Raw genomic sequence first — 18415 nt, forward strand, 5'->3', positions numbered from 1 at the left:
GTACACAATGAATATTTTAAAAAAAGTAACAAAATATGGATGCCTAGGCTTGGTTCCTCTTCTATAAAATGAATCTATCTATATTAATACATCGCCCTTGTATATGGGTGCACAATGCAAATTTCAAAAAAGTAACAAAATATGCCTAGGGTTGATTCCAGTTCTATGAAATGAATCATATAATACATCGTCCTTCTATACAAAACAGTGACAATATCGAAATATCTTATTTCTTTACAAAAATGCATAAGTAAAACAAATATAAGTAGAATATATACCTAAATCGCACAGCCTCGCAAAACACCTGCAAAAAGCAGTCAAATTTTATGTATTAAAATATACTCTGTATTCTCAATTAACACTGGATGAACATTGAACAAACATCATATATCAATACATGATTACAGTCGATAGTCATAAAGTTTTTAAAACATATTTAAAGTGTATATAATGTACAATAATTATAGCTAAATGCCATGGAAATAAAACAATATTTGAAACATAATATATGATTTGTATGTTTATATACTATTGATTTTGTTATTTGGTTCAAGATATACAAATATTGCTCTCTCCCACTCCAATACATTAGGTTGCTGTTGTTGACTAGGTAAAATAAGACATCCATGTAGAAACTTGTAAATTTGTAAATTTAGTTCTCAATTTCACCAAATTTATAAACATTTACAAAAAATCAGATTTTTGTATGACATGTAATCAAAATGATCTGCACCCACACCTACTAAATTTTTTCTGGAATCAGAAACACTGAATAGAAATTATGCTACATAAATTAAAAAATTTAGAAATTGGTTATTTCAATCAAAAGATATGGCAATTTTAATAATAATTACCTATTTTCATGTTAACACATGGATCATTAATTGTTGTGCAATGCTTGGTGTCTCCTATAGCTTTTGGCATATGCCTACATATTATGGTCTAAAACAATAGAATTGGTGCCAAAATAACTTTATTTGGCAATACCAGATAAAGATGGTTAAATTTCTTTATATGGTGCTAACTTGCTAAATCAAGATATTTGTGTTCAAAAGAACACTGAAATCAGTGTATCATTTGGAATTATTTTTGCACTAAACGTGCCAAGGTCATAATGAAAATAGAACATCCATGTGCAAAGTGGTTTTCAGGGTGTCTTTATGATCTTGTTTTGCAAACTCAAACAAGGTATGCTCATTACACTTTCACATACAATAGACAACATACCAATCTAGGTTACAATGCAATTTGAGTAGATTTAACATATTGTTATGCAGTTTTGGATTTTTGTTAAGATGGGTACAGATCATTTTGACTTGCCCTGTAGGTATACTATTATAGCACTATAATAGTTTGTCTCTTCTTAAAGGAAATCTGTACCATAAACTAATCAATGGCTAATATAGTTATATACCCCTAAATTAAACATACCAGACGGTCTATATGAATTTCGGAATATTCCTAACAAAGAAAAAGCACTTTTAATCCTTCGTTACTGCGATTCATGGACGCCGCCATGATAGCTGCTTCTGCCACAAGCAGGAGCGTAACCTTTCACACAGACCCACGGCGAGCGTATGTTGCTATGGCATTCGCGACCCAACAGCGAAATTTGGTTTTTAGTGCTATTTTTACTTATCGTTCTCAAAAGACATTGTTGATCATAAATATTACTTAAAATACATTTTTTATGTTCTTCTGTAGTTTTATGGGTAAAATTGTCGCTTTTTTTTTTGAACGAATGTTGAATCTGAACTTTGGTAGTATTAAACGCCGTGTCACCAAAGTTCACGGACGCGAAAAGCTGGTGGCAGGGATTTCGCTGGTTTCAATATCGGGGTACCGTTACAGCGTAATAAAAAATCCATCGGGTATCAATATGGCTGCCGCCATGAATTGCAAAATGACCGTTCATCGTCGTAAGGAATTAAGAATTTCTCCTTTATTTGTAATGTATATAAGCTTGGGACTTTTTACTGTTTGTCGTTTTTATTATTACTGCAACTATATAGCCATTGATTAGTTTATGGTACAGATTTCCTTTAAGTTGAGAGTAATGCCATGTTGGATTTCAGTGGCAGATACGAATCAGTGCATTTACATGGTTGCGTCGCCTGCATACGGAAAAATCGCCTTCCTATACTATGATCAGCTCTTAATAGGCGGGAATTATTCGGTTTTTGTTACTGCGCGAGTCAATAAAGTTCCAACTTACGCACACGTAAATTCACAAAGCACACATCATTCACGCAAAGAGCTGTTCGCGTAGGTGCTGCGCTTAGCTGTGTGTACGCCATTCTGTATCAATCCACGATGTTATGAATCCCGCCTATTTAGAGCTGATCAGAGTATACATGTGTGCATACAACCCAGGGGATTAGATTAGCAAGCGTGATTCAAATCTGCCACTGCAAAATACATAATGTTTGTGTTTTTTAATAAACCTCTTTTCAGTTGTTTGAGAAAGACATTGTCCAATTTGTATTTTCTGGCAGTCAACAGCCCAAAATTACAAGACAGTGGCATATGGGGCATTGCAATACATGTAATTTTGCATCACTTCTTAATGCGATGTCAAAATCAACTGAAAAGTTTTTTTCATGGAGGAACCACACACTAAAAAGGTGGGTGCTAGAATCATCATTCAAATTTGATACTCAATTGCAGATGTCAGAATGTAATCCATAGAGATGACCTCCTCCAATGTGAATCAAGCATTGTAGTTCTGCTATGCTAACAGTGTAATGGAACCATTATCAGAGCCTACAAGTAATTGTTTGTTGAGGGGTAATACTTCCATAGCACTGATGACTCCCTTGCAAACATCAGAACGTAATCGGGTGCTGTAGTATCCAGCCTAAACAACAACACAAATTGTAAAGAGTGCTTTTGAATATTCAAACTACAATCATACATTTGCATTACTAACACTATCTCAATGTGCAAAGAGTGAAGGCAAAGCAATAATGAGATTGGTTTTACTTTGGCTCAAGGTGCAGCAATACTCAACTTGATGAAGATGAAGCTGGCTACCCAAACTCTATTTCAACTGAATTATGAAAGGAGGATGGTCTGAATTTGTCACATGCTATATCAACCTTCAATCTTGTGCAAAAATTGTGAGACGAGATGATGTTTTAAATATCAAATTCCTGTGAATTGAACATGAGGCTGAAAATACATGATACGTTTCATAGCTCAGGTTATGTACTTGCTTATTTCCCCTCCTCCCCCTGGAAACAATGTTGGAGCAGACATTGAGCGCAACCACTTTACTATTTTGCAGCATTCAACATTGAATAGGGGAGCGTGGATATGTGAAATAAACAAACTGTCCCAACCTTTATGCGCGGGATTGTTGGTTGGATCATCTTGTCCCCCAAACCTCACCTATGCAATATCACGACAGTATTTAAATTTCTTTTGATATCGGAATCAAATATGTGCATTTGAAGGCTCAATAGAATGATGTGGGAATAAGAATCTATGGGCATCCCACTTTTGACATATTTTGCTTACAAAATCCAAACACAAGCATCTTTCAGCCTAATATTCCACTGATACCAAAATCTCCATTTAGAAACAGCATGAATCATAGAGGATGTTGATCAGACTATTCTCCTTTTGCAGTTCTTTTGCTCATAATTCACATGATTTTATAAAGGATTCATGGCCTCATCAAAAGGGCCTATGACCCAGTCAAGCTTTCATTGTTTTTGTTTGCTCTCAGTTATCGTACCATTCTTAATTTTGTTGCAACCTGAGACTTTCAGCATAGCATATAATTAACACTTACACTGTAATTATCACACACAAGGAACTATTGTCATTCCTAACTTCAGACTGGATGGATTATACTCACATGTTGATCAAGAGAAGAGTGAATTCCAATCCTGTTGGCTGTTGTAGCTGATACAATCTGTCCATTACTAATCTGCAGGCAATGAACTGGCTCATTGGATCCTTATTGAGAGTAAAGTATGGAAAGTAAAACAAATTGCAGGTCATTAGTCGGAAGAGTCATTTGTTCGAAACCCAATAACTTTGTCATAAACCCTTACCCTAACAGTTCACCCTAACCCTAACCAATAACCTAAGCCCTAAAACATAACCCTAACCCTAATCCAAAATCTAACCATAACTCTGATCCTAACACATACCCTAACCCAACTCTATCAATAACACCAACCCTAATGCTTATCCCTAACCCTAGTCCTAAGCTAAAATGCCCTAAACCCTAACTATAACCCTTTTTGGACTAATGACCCTTTGGACTAATGGGCTGTTCCCAAAGGCACTGTCAGTGATCTATGTGTAAAACCTAATTAAAATTGGTTTGAAAATGGAGGATACATCTGAAGAAAATAGTATGAAAATATACAAAGCTCCATTGAATTGCATGTTTCATTAAATGTTTGCACTTTGCATGTATAGAAAACTCCATGATTGACAAAATGGCAGATTTTATCAATTTTATTGCTCGCCAGGGAAGTCAGGACACCTATGCTACTGAAAAAAAAATCCACTACCTATTGAGGGCTTGAACCTGGGTTCTTACTTGAATGATTTCTGCTTAGAAGAGTGTCAATCTGACATCAGCACATGTGACCATCTACAGTTTTATTTAGCTCCATACTTTGATCAATTTTATTGATTTTAAGAATATAGATATGGGTAAACAAGTTTTATCATTTAGTTGCTCTGAAGATGGCACTCACTAGAGTACCAAAAGCTCAACCCTCTAAAAAGAAAGAATCCTACTCATAATCTTATGTTTGCCTACATAAACCTTTGAATTCTCAAGTTATATCATATTCTATATCAAACATTTTATACCAAAAACAAATAAACAAAGATACAAAATGGATAAATCTGTTGATTCCATTCTCACCTCTAAAGGAGCATATTCTTGAGCCATCTTCTTTCCACATAGTGATGGAATGGTCTACTGAAGTTGTTATAAATGTATTATTGCTGCAAGATTTCATCTGGAAATCACAAATAGTAAAAGCAACACAAATTAGTTCACAATTTTTAAGGAATACAGACAAAGTTAATATAATTTCATACACTCTTAGAAAGCGAGAACCAAACAGAGCAAGCGTTAGCAAAATGTAAACCATGCACTGATTGTGTATATATGCACAGGCACGCACTCCGCATACTTCGTACAGTGCTTAAGGACGCATTCATTTTTCTTGCGGGTTGATGTATTTATATTTGCTTGTATTTTCCAACACTTTAATGACCATTTTGTTATAAAAATAGCACAAATTTTGGAATTTTTTTCTTGTGTATGAAATAGGTCAATAAATGTGCATCACTTCTTGCTCGAGAACTTGTACCAAATAATGCACTTGTACTGAGACGTTGATGTGTCTAATAATGCACTCACCCTTCGGGGCTTGTGCAGTAGACGCATCAACATCTCAGTACGCACGCATTATTTTGTACAATTTCACTCCTAACAAGTGATACGCATTTATTAACCTATAGGCTAATTATTGCCACAAGTGTTGAAAGTAATTTTAATAATTTTAGAAGTCAACCTGTAGAGAGCGACTAGGGTAAGCAAGAACTCTTGAGTAACCTAATTTCTAATGAGATTGAATGACACTAAAAGTGAAATATGTTCTCAAATGCATTGTCTTAATTGTTTTATACCAGGAAACTGTTCTAAGAACTATTAGTGAGCAATTTCACATAGCTTTTATTTGAGCAGTTGATTTAAAACCATTAATTTAGCCCAGGACAAATATTTTTCAACCATAGGGTTTAATGTTTAGTTATTTGAAACAGCAAAACTGCATAGAACTGTAGAAATTCCATAACAAATTATACCACTGAAATGCCTTGATATAAAGAATTGCATATGACTCGTATACAAAGTGTACGCTTTGCACAAGCCATCCAATGTGGTCAGTACAAAACAATGTGGTATGGTTGTAAGATGAATTGATTCATTTACCTGTAATACTTCGCCTTCATGTGCTCTCCATCCCCCTAGAAGTAATCCTGTTCTTATATCCACCATAGAAAGCACTCCAGATGACAGACCAACTCCTAGTGTGTTGCCATCTGGACTCACTGCTATGCAACGCACTAGACCTGCACAAAGTATTAAATTTAAAGTATGGCTTTAAAGGGGACGATTAGAATCTGTTATTTTTATGTGTGGCTTTAACAAAGCATAAAATAATGGCTTAACATGTAAACCATCTGGTAATATATCAATGTTGGATGGATTGGTGAATCAATTCCAAAGTTTTATCAGGGAGGTCAACTTCAAATAATTGCAAAAGAAAGGGCAAATTGCTATTTTCAATGTGAAGAAATTGCATTTATTACCTTGTGTAACATAGATATACCATAATTTATGGTGTAAAGCAATGTCAGCTATCCGCCTGATTTTTCTACTTATGATTTATAATTTTCTACTTATGATGATAGATGCACAACTGAGGTCAAAAAACAACACATTTATATCTAATTGCATGCATTTCACATACCTAATGGTCCAGCTGCTACTTTGAACTCATGCTGTACACTATGTTGCCTGGTATCAATAAACCTAACCGTTGCATCAGCCATGGCGGCTATTAGCATAGGACTAGGTGCAGGTAGCTTGACTAGTAGACTAGGAGAGCCACGAGTCAGGTCATATTGCCTTACTACTGCACCTGTAAATGGATCCCACACCTGCAAATCAAACCACAAACATTATATCAGTAATATGTTCAGTGCCCGTACTTTTTTCGTGCATTTTTCCATAGTGATAAAAGCTGCTTTTTCTGTTCTCTGTTGTGATTCTCAGTTCTCAAGCACAATATTTGGTTCTACGCTGTGATTTTCAGCTCAAATAATGAGCTTTCTTTATATTTAGTTTGTTCGTCTTCTCAATGTTTTGTCCCTACAGCATCTTTTTGCTGCAGTTGAAAAACAATTCCACAAAATGGCTACTGCTTTTGCTATTGCAAAAAATGTAGCAGCAATTTTAACACAGCATGAGGCAGCAAAACACACTTATAATGTTGACCTTTGTACTGGTCCTTATTCCTGTATTGATATACATGATGTTTAAATCATGAGGTACAGTACACAAAACAACATTTTGTGAAAAAAAATAATGTTCACCCTCCCCATAAATTGAACCTCACCACACAGGATTTCTACCAATTGAGGTGGCTAGTTCATGGGTGTTATGACATATTGAAGACTTTAATTTGACACCGCCACATTTAACTTGTCACTCCAACTGCACCACTGGTCAACAATTTAACACCAATGCCAGACCAATTGGCCTATAACAGGTGCATCTTGGATGAGGCATATTACTGTAGCCATCTTTAAAAGATAAAAATAAAATTAATATCCATCTTCCTGGATGATTGAGAACATTTACAAATTATATTCAAGATAGAAGTAATTTTGAAATCGGTCTTACATGTACTACTCCATCACAAGTTGCCACCAGCCTGGGTGCTTCCAAAAACGTTGCTGCAAAAACAGCCTTCCTGTGGTATGGATATGTGAAACGGCATTGCGACTTGTGTGTTCCATCGCCTTGGTTGCGAAGTGACCAGAGCTTCACCATTTTATCCTTGCTAGAGCTGACAAAGGAATTTTCATTACCCATGGTGCACAGAGCACGAACAGCTGCTGTATGACCTGAGTAGGCAATATCAGATATTCATCATCAAATAAAGTGGTGAGTATACATTTTACATAGTAATTTCTAATGAGGAATCTTTCCAGAATTTGTGAAACTTATTCTAAATAGTCCATGAATCTCAAAATAACTACCTGAATCAAATTCGGGCACATACAAACCAGCTTGAAAGGCCAAAATCCCAGTCATTGAGAAATTTGCCCCAGTTGGTAGTCCAATTGGCTCACTTTTGAAGATTTTCCTGCAACTTTTGACAATTTCCTGTCACATAGAAACCAATATTAAGAAAAATAATGGGCAAGTTTTCAACATTGGCTCCCAACTTTCAGAGTTTCCCATCCCATAGAAACCAATGGTTAAGTGAAAAATAATGTTTTAATGTTTTAAATTTGCCCCATGATTTGGGCTCAAAATATTTGGTGGCAACTGGTTGGACAGGAAGCAGGATCCAAAAAAGGCTGCTTAAAATTAATTTTCATTCTTTTAAGTTGATTTCACCTGAGAATATTTTTCTGAGGGAGCAGTTTGAACACCTTCTAACTTGCTTACTTTGCTTATGTCGACTCTTGTAGTCGGACTCCCATAATGGCTCTCCAAACTGCTCTGTCAAGCATACAATTCTTGATGTCCGGGCCTGTTAATCCTGTATCATCTGCCAACATCTTGATATAATCCTTCTTGGGTGCACCTCTTGTTCGCTTTCCATGTTTGGGCTGCCACATAAGAACACTTGAAGCTGCTTCCTCTTCGCTTCTTGCACAGTGCCCTGCAAACTTTAGCCTTCTAATCCTGAGCCTCTCAGAGATTGGTAACAGATTCCCATATAGTTCTTTGTTGGTGGTGTGAGTTTGCCATGAGATATCTAGTGCCTTCCGCAAGAGACGGGTATAGCAGCCATCCATAGCTTTTCTCATTTTGGTTGTTATTGTCCATGTTTCAGCACCATATGTTAGTACCGATTCTACAGTGGTGGTAAACAACTTGATCTTTAGATCTCTTGGTAGATTACTTTTCCAGATCTTGTCCATGCTGTTGCATGCTTTCCAAGCAAGTGCCTTTCTGATGTTGAAGTCCTTCTCGCTACTGGCAGTCCATGCACCTAGATATTTGAAGTCCTGTACTATCTCCAATTCGCTTCCGTCCAGAGTTTTTATTAAAGACGGTGTTTCCTTGTACAGCTAATCAATATCCTTCTAACACTCCCCTGATTATCCTCATCAAAAGATTGAATGTATCTTTGTGCTCATTTCAAATATAATAATGAAATTGTAAAAAAAAGTTCTAAACATCCTTAACAGACAAAAATGGGCTATTATAGACATTCAAAATACATACCCACAAATGATTGAAGTTTCAGTTGTGTAAACTGGAAGACATCATCAAGCTCTTCTTTTGCTGAAACATGAGAAAATTAATGCTGTAAATATAACAGTGTTTACAATGTTTCTCAGAGAAGTTTGTCACTTTTTGGTCAATGTAACCCATGTACTGCATAAAGTGTGGATATTGATTAGCTAATTGAATCACATCGTGACATAATTGACACCTCATTCCAGGGTTGCCAAACCCATGATTTAATAGCCCAATTGGGCGACTTTTGAAGACTTTTCCTCATGACTTTTGACAATTTCCTGTCCCATAGAAACCAATGGTTAGGAAAAAATTTGGGCGACTTTTCAACATTGGCTCCCGCGACTTCCGATAGTTTCCTGCCCCATAGAAACCAATGGTAAAGAGAAAAATTGGACGACTTTTCGATTATTTGACCCGCGATTTGGGCTGAAATCTTTTAGCAACCCTGCCTCATTCACTGAACAAGCTGTGTAGCAACACATGACCCTGGAGCAAATTTTGTTTTAATGTGATAAACAGGCCAGTGCTGAACTTCCCTGGTAGAAACTTTCATATATATTTGCAAGAAACTTTAGAGAGGATCATGGATGTAGCTTGTTACAATTACTTTTTGTGTACACCAAAGAATTATTCCTAATTAAGTGTAAGCTTAACTGCTGACTGCAGAATTCTGCACTTTGTTGCAGTTCATCATGATCTAGACTTAGGCATACACCACACTTCATCCAAGATTTGTGGCACCAGATACCTCAACAGGCGAGTAGCCTACTATGCTAACAGCACTGCCTCATTTCAAGTACTACTCTTGTCAATAAGTACTGTGTGCACAGCATGTTGTGACCACTTCCACCACAGATGCAGTGGCCTGTCTATGCAATAGTTCCACTCTCTGAACTCACTCGTCTGGACTTGCGTAACTTGTTCAAGTTCACTCCCACCATTTACAGACTCTTTCTTCGATAATTCTTCTGGTTCAAGTTTTTCAAAGTTTACCTTCCAGTTTCCTTCCATTACTGTTTTTATGAAGATCTTACTCATGACATTTTAAATGTGCTGGGTCTAAAACATTTCAAAGCAATAATCTATCCAATGGTGAAAGATGTGCCCTTCAGAGTTTGAGAAAAAACACCTCCATTGTTGTTAAACCGGCTGACAAAGGGGTGCCATCAACATTCTTGAAAAAAGTGACTACATCAGTGAGGGAAATAAGCAGTTGACCACCGACAACTACAAGTCCCTCAAAAAGGACTCCACTGAGAAACATAAAACAATCATCTCTGAGGAACCTGTCCATTAATGAAGAAACCAAAACTTCTCTCAACCCATAATGTACTTCTTACCAAAAATACATAAAGAGGGAAATCCTAGTAGACCTATTGTGGCTGGCTGTAATTGCCAAGAAAATTTCTTGGATATGCACCACTTGTTGACAGCTTACCCAGCCACTTGAAAGAAACCACACACTTCTTCAACCACATAACTCACAATTTGTTATTCCACAACACACCTTCATTGCACCTGCTGATGTCAACGCACTAACATTGACCATAGAGACAGTCTAACAGCTTGTACTAATGCACTAAATAATTGCACAGAACTCACTCCCCACCCCACACATCAACTGATTCATCTTCTGGAACTCATTATTGTCACTCTCATTCAACAACTTTCAATTCAACAGACCTCATTACTTGCAAAGTTGCAATTATGGGGTACCAGTATGAGGACCCCATGTGCCCCCAAATTATGCCAACATCATTATGGGGATCTTGAAGAACGCCTCTTGAAATCATCGCCAGTCCCGCTACTACAACTTTTTTAGAAAAGGTTCCTAAATGATGTTTTTCATAGAAACAATATATTAATTTTGCGAAACAAATGGATCACACTCAGATACTTTGTTACCAATCTGGAAAGCCTAACACCTGCAATCCACTCAGTCTTACCTACCACCCTACATGTAGCTTATCCAAAAGCATCCATCATACATGTACACACATACACTTTATTCCCTTATCCCTCCATTCTGGCCTTCTGTACCCCCTACAATTAAAAAGACCTTTTAGTCAATGCTGCTCTACCTCATGAGGAGGAAGACAATGAGTCAGAATGCAGATGTTCCAAATGTCCTACCAAAAATAAATTGTACACAAATTCATTGTTGAGGCTAAGAAATTCACCAGCACCACCACTCACAAATCCTACCACATCACTTGCAAACTTCATTGCAAGATGTCATGGCTGATATATTTAATCACTTGTAACCAATACAATAAACAGTACGTTGGTAAGACCACCACATCACTTTCCACACGGTTGTATAACACATGCTCTTGATGTCAAAATTTGCAATTCTAACAAAAGCAAATAATTGATGCTTGCATTCACCGGAGTACATTCCTGCAAGTACTTGTAACCCCCAGCCCATATTTTCTCTCTTTATGTTCATGCCTAATCTATATTTTTATATTATGTTTGTATATTTATTATAATATTATTTGTTATATTTTTTGCAAATATACTTTTTTTTTGTAATTATATAATTTTTTATCTTTTATTATCATTTATTTATATTATATTATAATATTTATTTGTTTGTTGTAGGACCTTGATAAAGGCTTGTGGCAGAAATGTTGGAAAAAAGTTTTGCATAATCAGGCCATCATATCTCTCTTCTGTATAATACAATTTGGACTTAACTATGTGAGTTGTGTATCATCTTTAACTCTTACACTTTCTATTAAAAATGACCTATATAATGCGTACCTGTAAACTGCTCCCAGTAGCTCAGCCATGTGCCTTTGAGTTGCCTCGTACTTTTGCCCATTTCAGAACTGTGTAGTAAATAAAATGTTTAAAATACAAATATAAACACTAAAACTTTTGATATTTCAAATTAATACTTTGTATGTACATGGTCATAGCCATAACCTGGGACAGGCGAATTGCGCGGAAAAAAATAGCAAATTGCACGGAGATTGCGCAGAACTTTTTTTTTTCAGTGCAAATCATGTATCCCTGCCCATAGGAAAAAAAATAGCCAATTGGGCGGGATTGTACGGAAAAAATGTTCCGCGCAAATCGCTTGTCCCTGGCCATAACTCGACAAAAACCATCTCAATTTCATTACAGCTCAACAAGTAAATCGATCACAATTTTGGGTATTGGAAGCGGAATTGTTAATCAATTTTTATAATTTAGATTCATAATTTTAAGAAAACAATGTGCAATTAAATTTCATCTCAGTTGAGAGTATGCAAAAAGCAAAAAATAGTATTCTTTTAAGATTTCTGCTACCTGTTTGTCAAGTTAATGCATTAAAGAAACCTTTCCTTCTTTCATAACACTAACAACATTGTCACATGAACAAACTTACCTCAAATTGACCTTCTTTTCAGATTGTGGTTTTGCTGAAGAACCTGTTAAGCGTTGCCGGGTCAACGTACCACCATCTTCCTCATCATCATCATCTGAGCTGTCTGAGTCACTGAATCCTGAGATATCTATACGGTTGCCAACCAGAGCCACATTTCTACCAAATTCACCACTGACCACATGAAGAGGATCATCATCTTCTAACTTTGCTGCTGGAACTATTCATATTCATAGGGTATGGTTGTGTTACAATTGATTTCATTTACGATGTCAATGTTTTATTCTTCTTCATGTTGACATAGTGTTGAAAACATTTGCATAACATCAAATACCTCAACTACCTTGTAAAATAGATTGAATTACCCAGTGTTTAGTGAATAATTGTACAAATGAAATAGACCAACCAATTCAAAGTTTTTACAGGTCTCAAACATTCATATTTTGAAATAAATTTGTAGACATAGATGAAAAGGACATAAAAATTGTTAACAACACAACTTTATAACTTCAAAAAAGGGTGACATTTTTGATCCACTGATTTTACTTAAAATATGACTTATATTTTCTTGACACTAAAATTTTGCATTTGGGTAAAAAAATGCAAAACACTTTTCTTACTTTTTTCCCATTTAGACTTACCTGATGCACCAATATCCACAAACCAAGAAGTCTGCCTCAGAGATGGATCATCTGTATAAGAACAAGCAGTTTAAATCATCATACATTGAACAAAATAAACAAAAAAATACCAGCATTCTAAAATGAATACAAACCGTAGCCCTGGAGTGAACACTTATATTATGAGTTAAATAAATGATTTCATGACTCAGGAGTTGATAACCGAATTGAGTCTCATCATAAAGTTGATCCGAGTTTCAAAGTTGGCACCTTAAATTACACTTTGTTTCACCTCGAATTGTTATGTGTAGCGGTATAGAATTGTGCACCCTTACCTAATCCAAAAGAGCACATACGTGTACACACAAATACAAGGACAGCATGTATGTACACTAGTAGTAGCATCACTTTCAATGCAGAGGTGAAACAAAGCCCAGGATTCATTATAAAGTTATTTCTTTTAGCTTAAAAAAAGTTGATAGGGCAATATGCCTAAACCATAAGCCTCGGCGCACTTTACAGAAAATTGCTGATTATGATGTCCATGAGACACACCATATCAAAAACCATCTAGCATTATTCAGGGATACAATAAGCAATAATTTCATTCTTTCAATTTCAAATTCAAACCAGCTCAATTCTTTCACAAGGGCAAACTGTTGGGACTACAGTGGCTCAAACTTGCATAGCCACACACTAATGCTATGGTGTGTGACACCTTATCGATTGAGCTAACTTCATTAAATAAGTTTTTGATAACATCACCATGTTTCTTAAAATACCTACCAGGATTTGCACCAGCAGTCTGTTGTGCTAATGCTGCAGTAGCTGCTGCCTCAGCAGCTAGTTCTTTCTCATGTGTACTTATAATACCTACCAGGATTTGCACCAGCAGCCTGTTGTGCTAATGCTGCTGTAGCTGCTGCCTCAGCAGCTAGTTCTTTCTCATGTGTACTTATAATACCTACCAGGATTTGCACCAGCAGCCTGTTGTGCTAATGCTGCAGTAGCTGCTGCCTCAGCAGCTAGTTCTTTCTCATGTGTACTTATAATACCTACCAGGATTTGCACCAGCAGCCTGTTGTGCTAATGCTGCTGCCTCAGCAGCTAGTTCTTTCTCATGTGTACTTATAATAAACGCATCCCAAAAAGAAAGTATCCAGTTTGATTTTGGTCCATAAATCAAAGATGGGGTCTTAAATCAAGACCTACCAAAAGTATGGTACAGATGACTTTATTCCGCACAGTTTGATACCTCATTTGTCCAAATCGATACAGAATTGATGACACAATGACCTTTTAAATGCAATCACCTTAATTTTAAAAGTTGCAGTAATCCCTATTGATGTGGTTTTCCTGCCTCTCAAGATTCTTCATAAAGGTACACAACGGTATAAGACTGTTTGACTTCACATCATGTGTTTTATTCGATACAGATGCTCTTTTACTCCTTCCTAAATGTTTTACCATTCACTCTTCACAGTCAACATGGTCAATATCTGGTATGTCCTCCTGCTGCATCAATGACTGCCAGCCAGACATCTGCGACGAATGCTCTCAGCGTGATGTCTGATGCGCCCTGGCCTTGATCTATCGCTGCCATATTGAGCATGTTGAGTAGCAGGACCAAATCAACATAAATTTACTGCAACTTTTAAAATTGAGGCGATTGCATTCAAATGATCATTGTGTCATCAATTCTGCATCGATTTGGACAAATGAGGTATCAAAATGTGTGGAATAACTTTATCTGTAACATACCTTTGATAGGTCTTGATTTAAGACCACATCTTTGACTTATGGACCAAAATCAAACTGGATACTTTCTTTTTGGGATGCGTTTACCTACCAGGATTTGCACCAGCAACCTGTTGTGCTAATGCTGCAGTAGCTGCCGCCTCAGCAGCTAGTTCTTTCTCATGTGTACTTATAATACCTACCAGGATTTGCACCAGCAACCTGTTGTGCTAATGCTGCAGTAGCTGCTGCCTCAGCAGCTAGTTCTTTCTCATGTGTACTTATAATACCTACCAGGATTTGCACCAGCAGCCTGTTGTGCTAATGCTGCAGTAGCTGCGGCCTCAGCAGCTAATTATTTCTCATGTGTACTTATAATACCTACCAGGATTTGCACCAGCAGCCTGTTGTGCTAATGCTGCAGTAGCTGCTGCCTCAGCAGCTAGTTCTTTCTCATGTGTACTTATAATACCTACCAGGAATGGCACCAGCAGCCTGTTGTGCTAATGCTGCAGTAGCTGCTGCCTCAGCAGCTAGTTCTTTCTCATGTGTACTTATAATACCTACCAGGATTTGCACCAGCAGCCTGTTGTGCTAATGCAGCAGTAGCTGCTGCCTCAGCAGCTAGTTCTTTCTCATGCGTACTTATAATACCTACCAGGATTTGCACCAGCAGCCTGTTGTGCTAATGCAGCAGTAGCTGCTGCCTCAGCAGCTAGTTCTTTCTCATGTGTACTTATAATACCTACCAGGATTTGCACCAGCAGCCTGTTGTGCTAATGCTGCAGTAGCTGCCGCCTCAGCAGCTAGTTCTTTCTCATGTGTACTTATAATACCTACCAGGATTTGCACCAGCAGCCTGTTGTGCTAATGCTGCAGTAGCTGCGGCCTCAGCAGCTAGTTCTTTCTCATGTGTACTTATAATACCTACCAGGATTTGCACCAGCAGCCTGTTGTGCTAATGCTGCAGTAGCTGCGGCCTCAGCAGCTAGTTCTTTCTCATGTGTACTTATAATACCTACCAGGATTTGCACCAGCAGCCTGTTGTGCTAATGCTGCAGTAGCTGCGGCCTCAGCAGCTAGTTCTTTCTCATGTGTACTTATAATACCTACCAGGATTTGCACCAGCAGCCTGTTGTGCTAATGCTGCAGTAGCTGCCGCCTCAGCAGCCAGTTCTTTCTCATGTGTACTTATAATACCTACCAGGATTTGCACCAGCAGCCTGTTGTGCTAATGCTGCAGTAGCTGCCGCCTCAGCAGCCAGTTCTTTTTCATGTGTACTTGATAACTTCCACACCATCTCATGATTATACAGCTTACTTTCCATATGTATACTACCAGTAAGTCGACACAATGGGATGTAGGCAGTGTGGGCTAACTCAGGGGTAAAGGCTTCTTGTAGTTCATTTCGGATGCCTGAATCACACCATCTGCCATCTTCCAACTGATCAAGGTGGTCTGGGACGGGAAAATAAAAATCACATGATACATATTTTTTTATTTTGATTACACCTGTAACCTTTTCACAAGAAAAAAAGGTTTATTTTTCTGATGCCAGAATTAATTTAAAATTAGACAATGAAAAAAACACCATGTTTTATGGGCTTACAGACTTTTCAAGTAGGGTTAGTCAGTCGGGATTTTTGTTTTAATTTTTTTTCTGGCCACTAAAATGAACCTATATCACTGAAAGCTTGAAAAATCTGGTAAAAATTAAATGCTTTTACATTTTTTCAAATATTATCAGTCAAAATCAATCCGTTTTAGTGAAAAATGGCTGATTTTATCAAAATAAAAAAAACCTCCCAAAACACAAAATCTGGGTCAGTCCGGCCCATAAAGTTGGTTTTTTTCTGTTGCCTTTTGTATTTGTATTGCTCTCCCTTTCTCTCTTTCCTTTCTTTGTCTCTCTTTCAAAATAATGATTACAATATCAATAATTAATGATGATGATGACAATGATGGTTTGGGCTATATCTATAAAAGCAAAAACGACTAACAAAACAGACAACACAACTGAACTGACATACATTAAATACTTAATCTTACCACCTGACAGTCTTGGTGACAGATTGGATGCTATCGGTGATTTAGCTAGATCCTCCCCAAACTCCCCTTTGAGATGTTCTAGTTTGGTAGGTGTACCAACTTTGTACTGATTACTGCTGGAATCTACCTTGATTTCACAGTACATCTCTTCACTATCTGTGCTATAACAACTTGTGTTCCTATCATACTCTGGGTAAATAGGAAAATATCAACAGTAAAAACAATTATATCAAAGATGATGCCAGGACAAAATCAGCTGGAATTAGAAATAGAACATGGACACAAAATTAGTTTGAAATTTAAAGAATCAAATGAGAATTGAATCAAAATTTGGATCACAGAGAGAGTTTGAATTCAATCACATTATGTTATTTATATTGAATAATACTACATCTTATGCATGATTTGTACAGTTTGTACACAGCTAAAACCACAAATCCCCCGGTAGTGGCATTGTAAGCAAACATCTAGGAAAATGCATACCAACCAATGATTTTCCTCTCAGTCATTGTCTACATATTTAATGTATAGTGTGATTAACAGAGAGGGTTGAGATAAAAGAAACAGAGCAGGAAACTGTAACCATGGAGAAGTACATATGTGACATGATCTGGTCCATGGGGGAAAATGTAGGCATTTTTGAAAATTGAGTTACTGTAATTATTACATTATACATACAATAGGCTATCATTTACTGAAAACATCAAAGGTCTATCATACTTGGTTCTAAGGTTATGAAGTTTTTTGATGTCTATTTTCTTATGTATTTTATTGCTTTTTTTACTCCATATTTTTACCGTTATCTCAGTTTCAAATTTGCCGCCTTTGGCCCCCATGGACCAGATTGTGTCACATATATGGTCAATGTGATCATTGCAAAAGGATTCCGATATATCTGATTCCACACCTTTCTTTCTACAGAGTGATTGAGAGGGAGTCAGCATTGACAGAATATGAGAATAAGAGCGGGAAAACCTAGCCGAAACCAAAAGGACAAAGGATATACACATACGCAAATGGACATATAAACACATACACACAGAAGGATAAGCTATCACAAGATCACAGTTCTTGCCTAAACCCAGGGGGAAATATCAATTTGTTTCATAACAGCACTCATTACCTGGTGAAAGAGAGAGACTTGCGGGTGGTCCATTCTCACCATGCACCAGCTCAAAACACACAAAGAACTGCTGCAGAACGCCAGTCATATGTTCACGCGTCATCTCCCGACCAATACGCAAAGCTATTGTGGTGATGATATCGACTAGTTTAAACGCAATCACTGACCTAGCTAAACCCCCTGTTGGGAAGCTCAGGTTTGAAGATATTATGTTGATAAGAGGTTGCAGAATTTTTCTGAATACCATCTGTTTATGACAAAGGAAACAACAAAATTGTAAACATTTCAAGCAAAGTGAGAAAAAAGTCTGGGAATTTCAATTTTGGCATTTTGGTAGTATGAGGAAAAAGATTTGTTTTAACTAGCTTGTTTTTATTTTGTTTTTGTAATAGTAAAACAGGCTGGCAAAATGTTGGCATGAAACAAGCCCATAGAAAAATGTTCATTTCAAATTGGGGGGGGCTTGCCCTCTGGTCGGTAAACCACTGGG

At 37.0% G+C, this 18415-nt stretch overlaps 1 protein-coding gene across 1 annotated transcript in view; it reads right to left on the bottom strand.

The window, feature by feature from the left end:
• Nucleotides 1-2048: 2048 nt before the first annotated feature.
• LOC140152071 (WD repeat-containing protein 81-like) overlaps nt 2049-18415 on the bottom strand; it is a 31154-nt gene continuing 14787 nt past the window's right edge. Inside the window, 16 exon segments of the mRNA XM_072174370.1 lie at nt 2049-2857; nt 3863-3963; nt 4892-4988; nt 5969-6108; nt 6510-6699; nt 7445-7668; nt 9005-9064; nt 11789-11856; nt 12399-12615; nt 13037-13087; nt 13802-13888; nt 14865-14951; nt 15138-15224; nt 15957-16211; nt 16803-16991; nt 17926-18172. Coding sequence (XP_072030471.1) covers nt 2729-2857; nt 3863-3963; nt 4892-4988; nt 5969-6108; nt 6510-6699; nt 7445-7668; nt 9005-9064; nt 11789-11856; nt 12399-12615; nt 13037-13087; nt 13802-13888; nt 14865-14951; nt 15138-15224; nt 15957-16211; nt 16803-16991; nt 17926-18172 — 2229 coding nt within the window. The 3' untranslated portion in view covers nt 2049-2728.

The sequence above is a fragment of the Amphiura filiformis genome, chromosome 5 (assembly GCF_039555335.1).
Source record: "Amphiura filiformis chromosome 5, Afil_fr2py, whole genome shotgun sequence".
Classification (NCBI taxonomy): Eukaryota; Metazoa; Echinodermata; class Ophiuroidea; order Amphilepidida; family Amphiuridae; genus Amphiura; species Amphiura filiformis.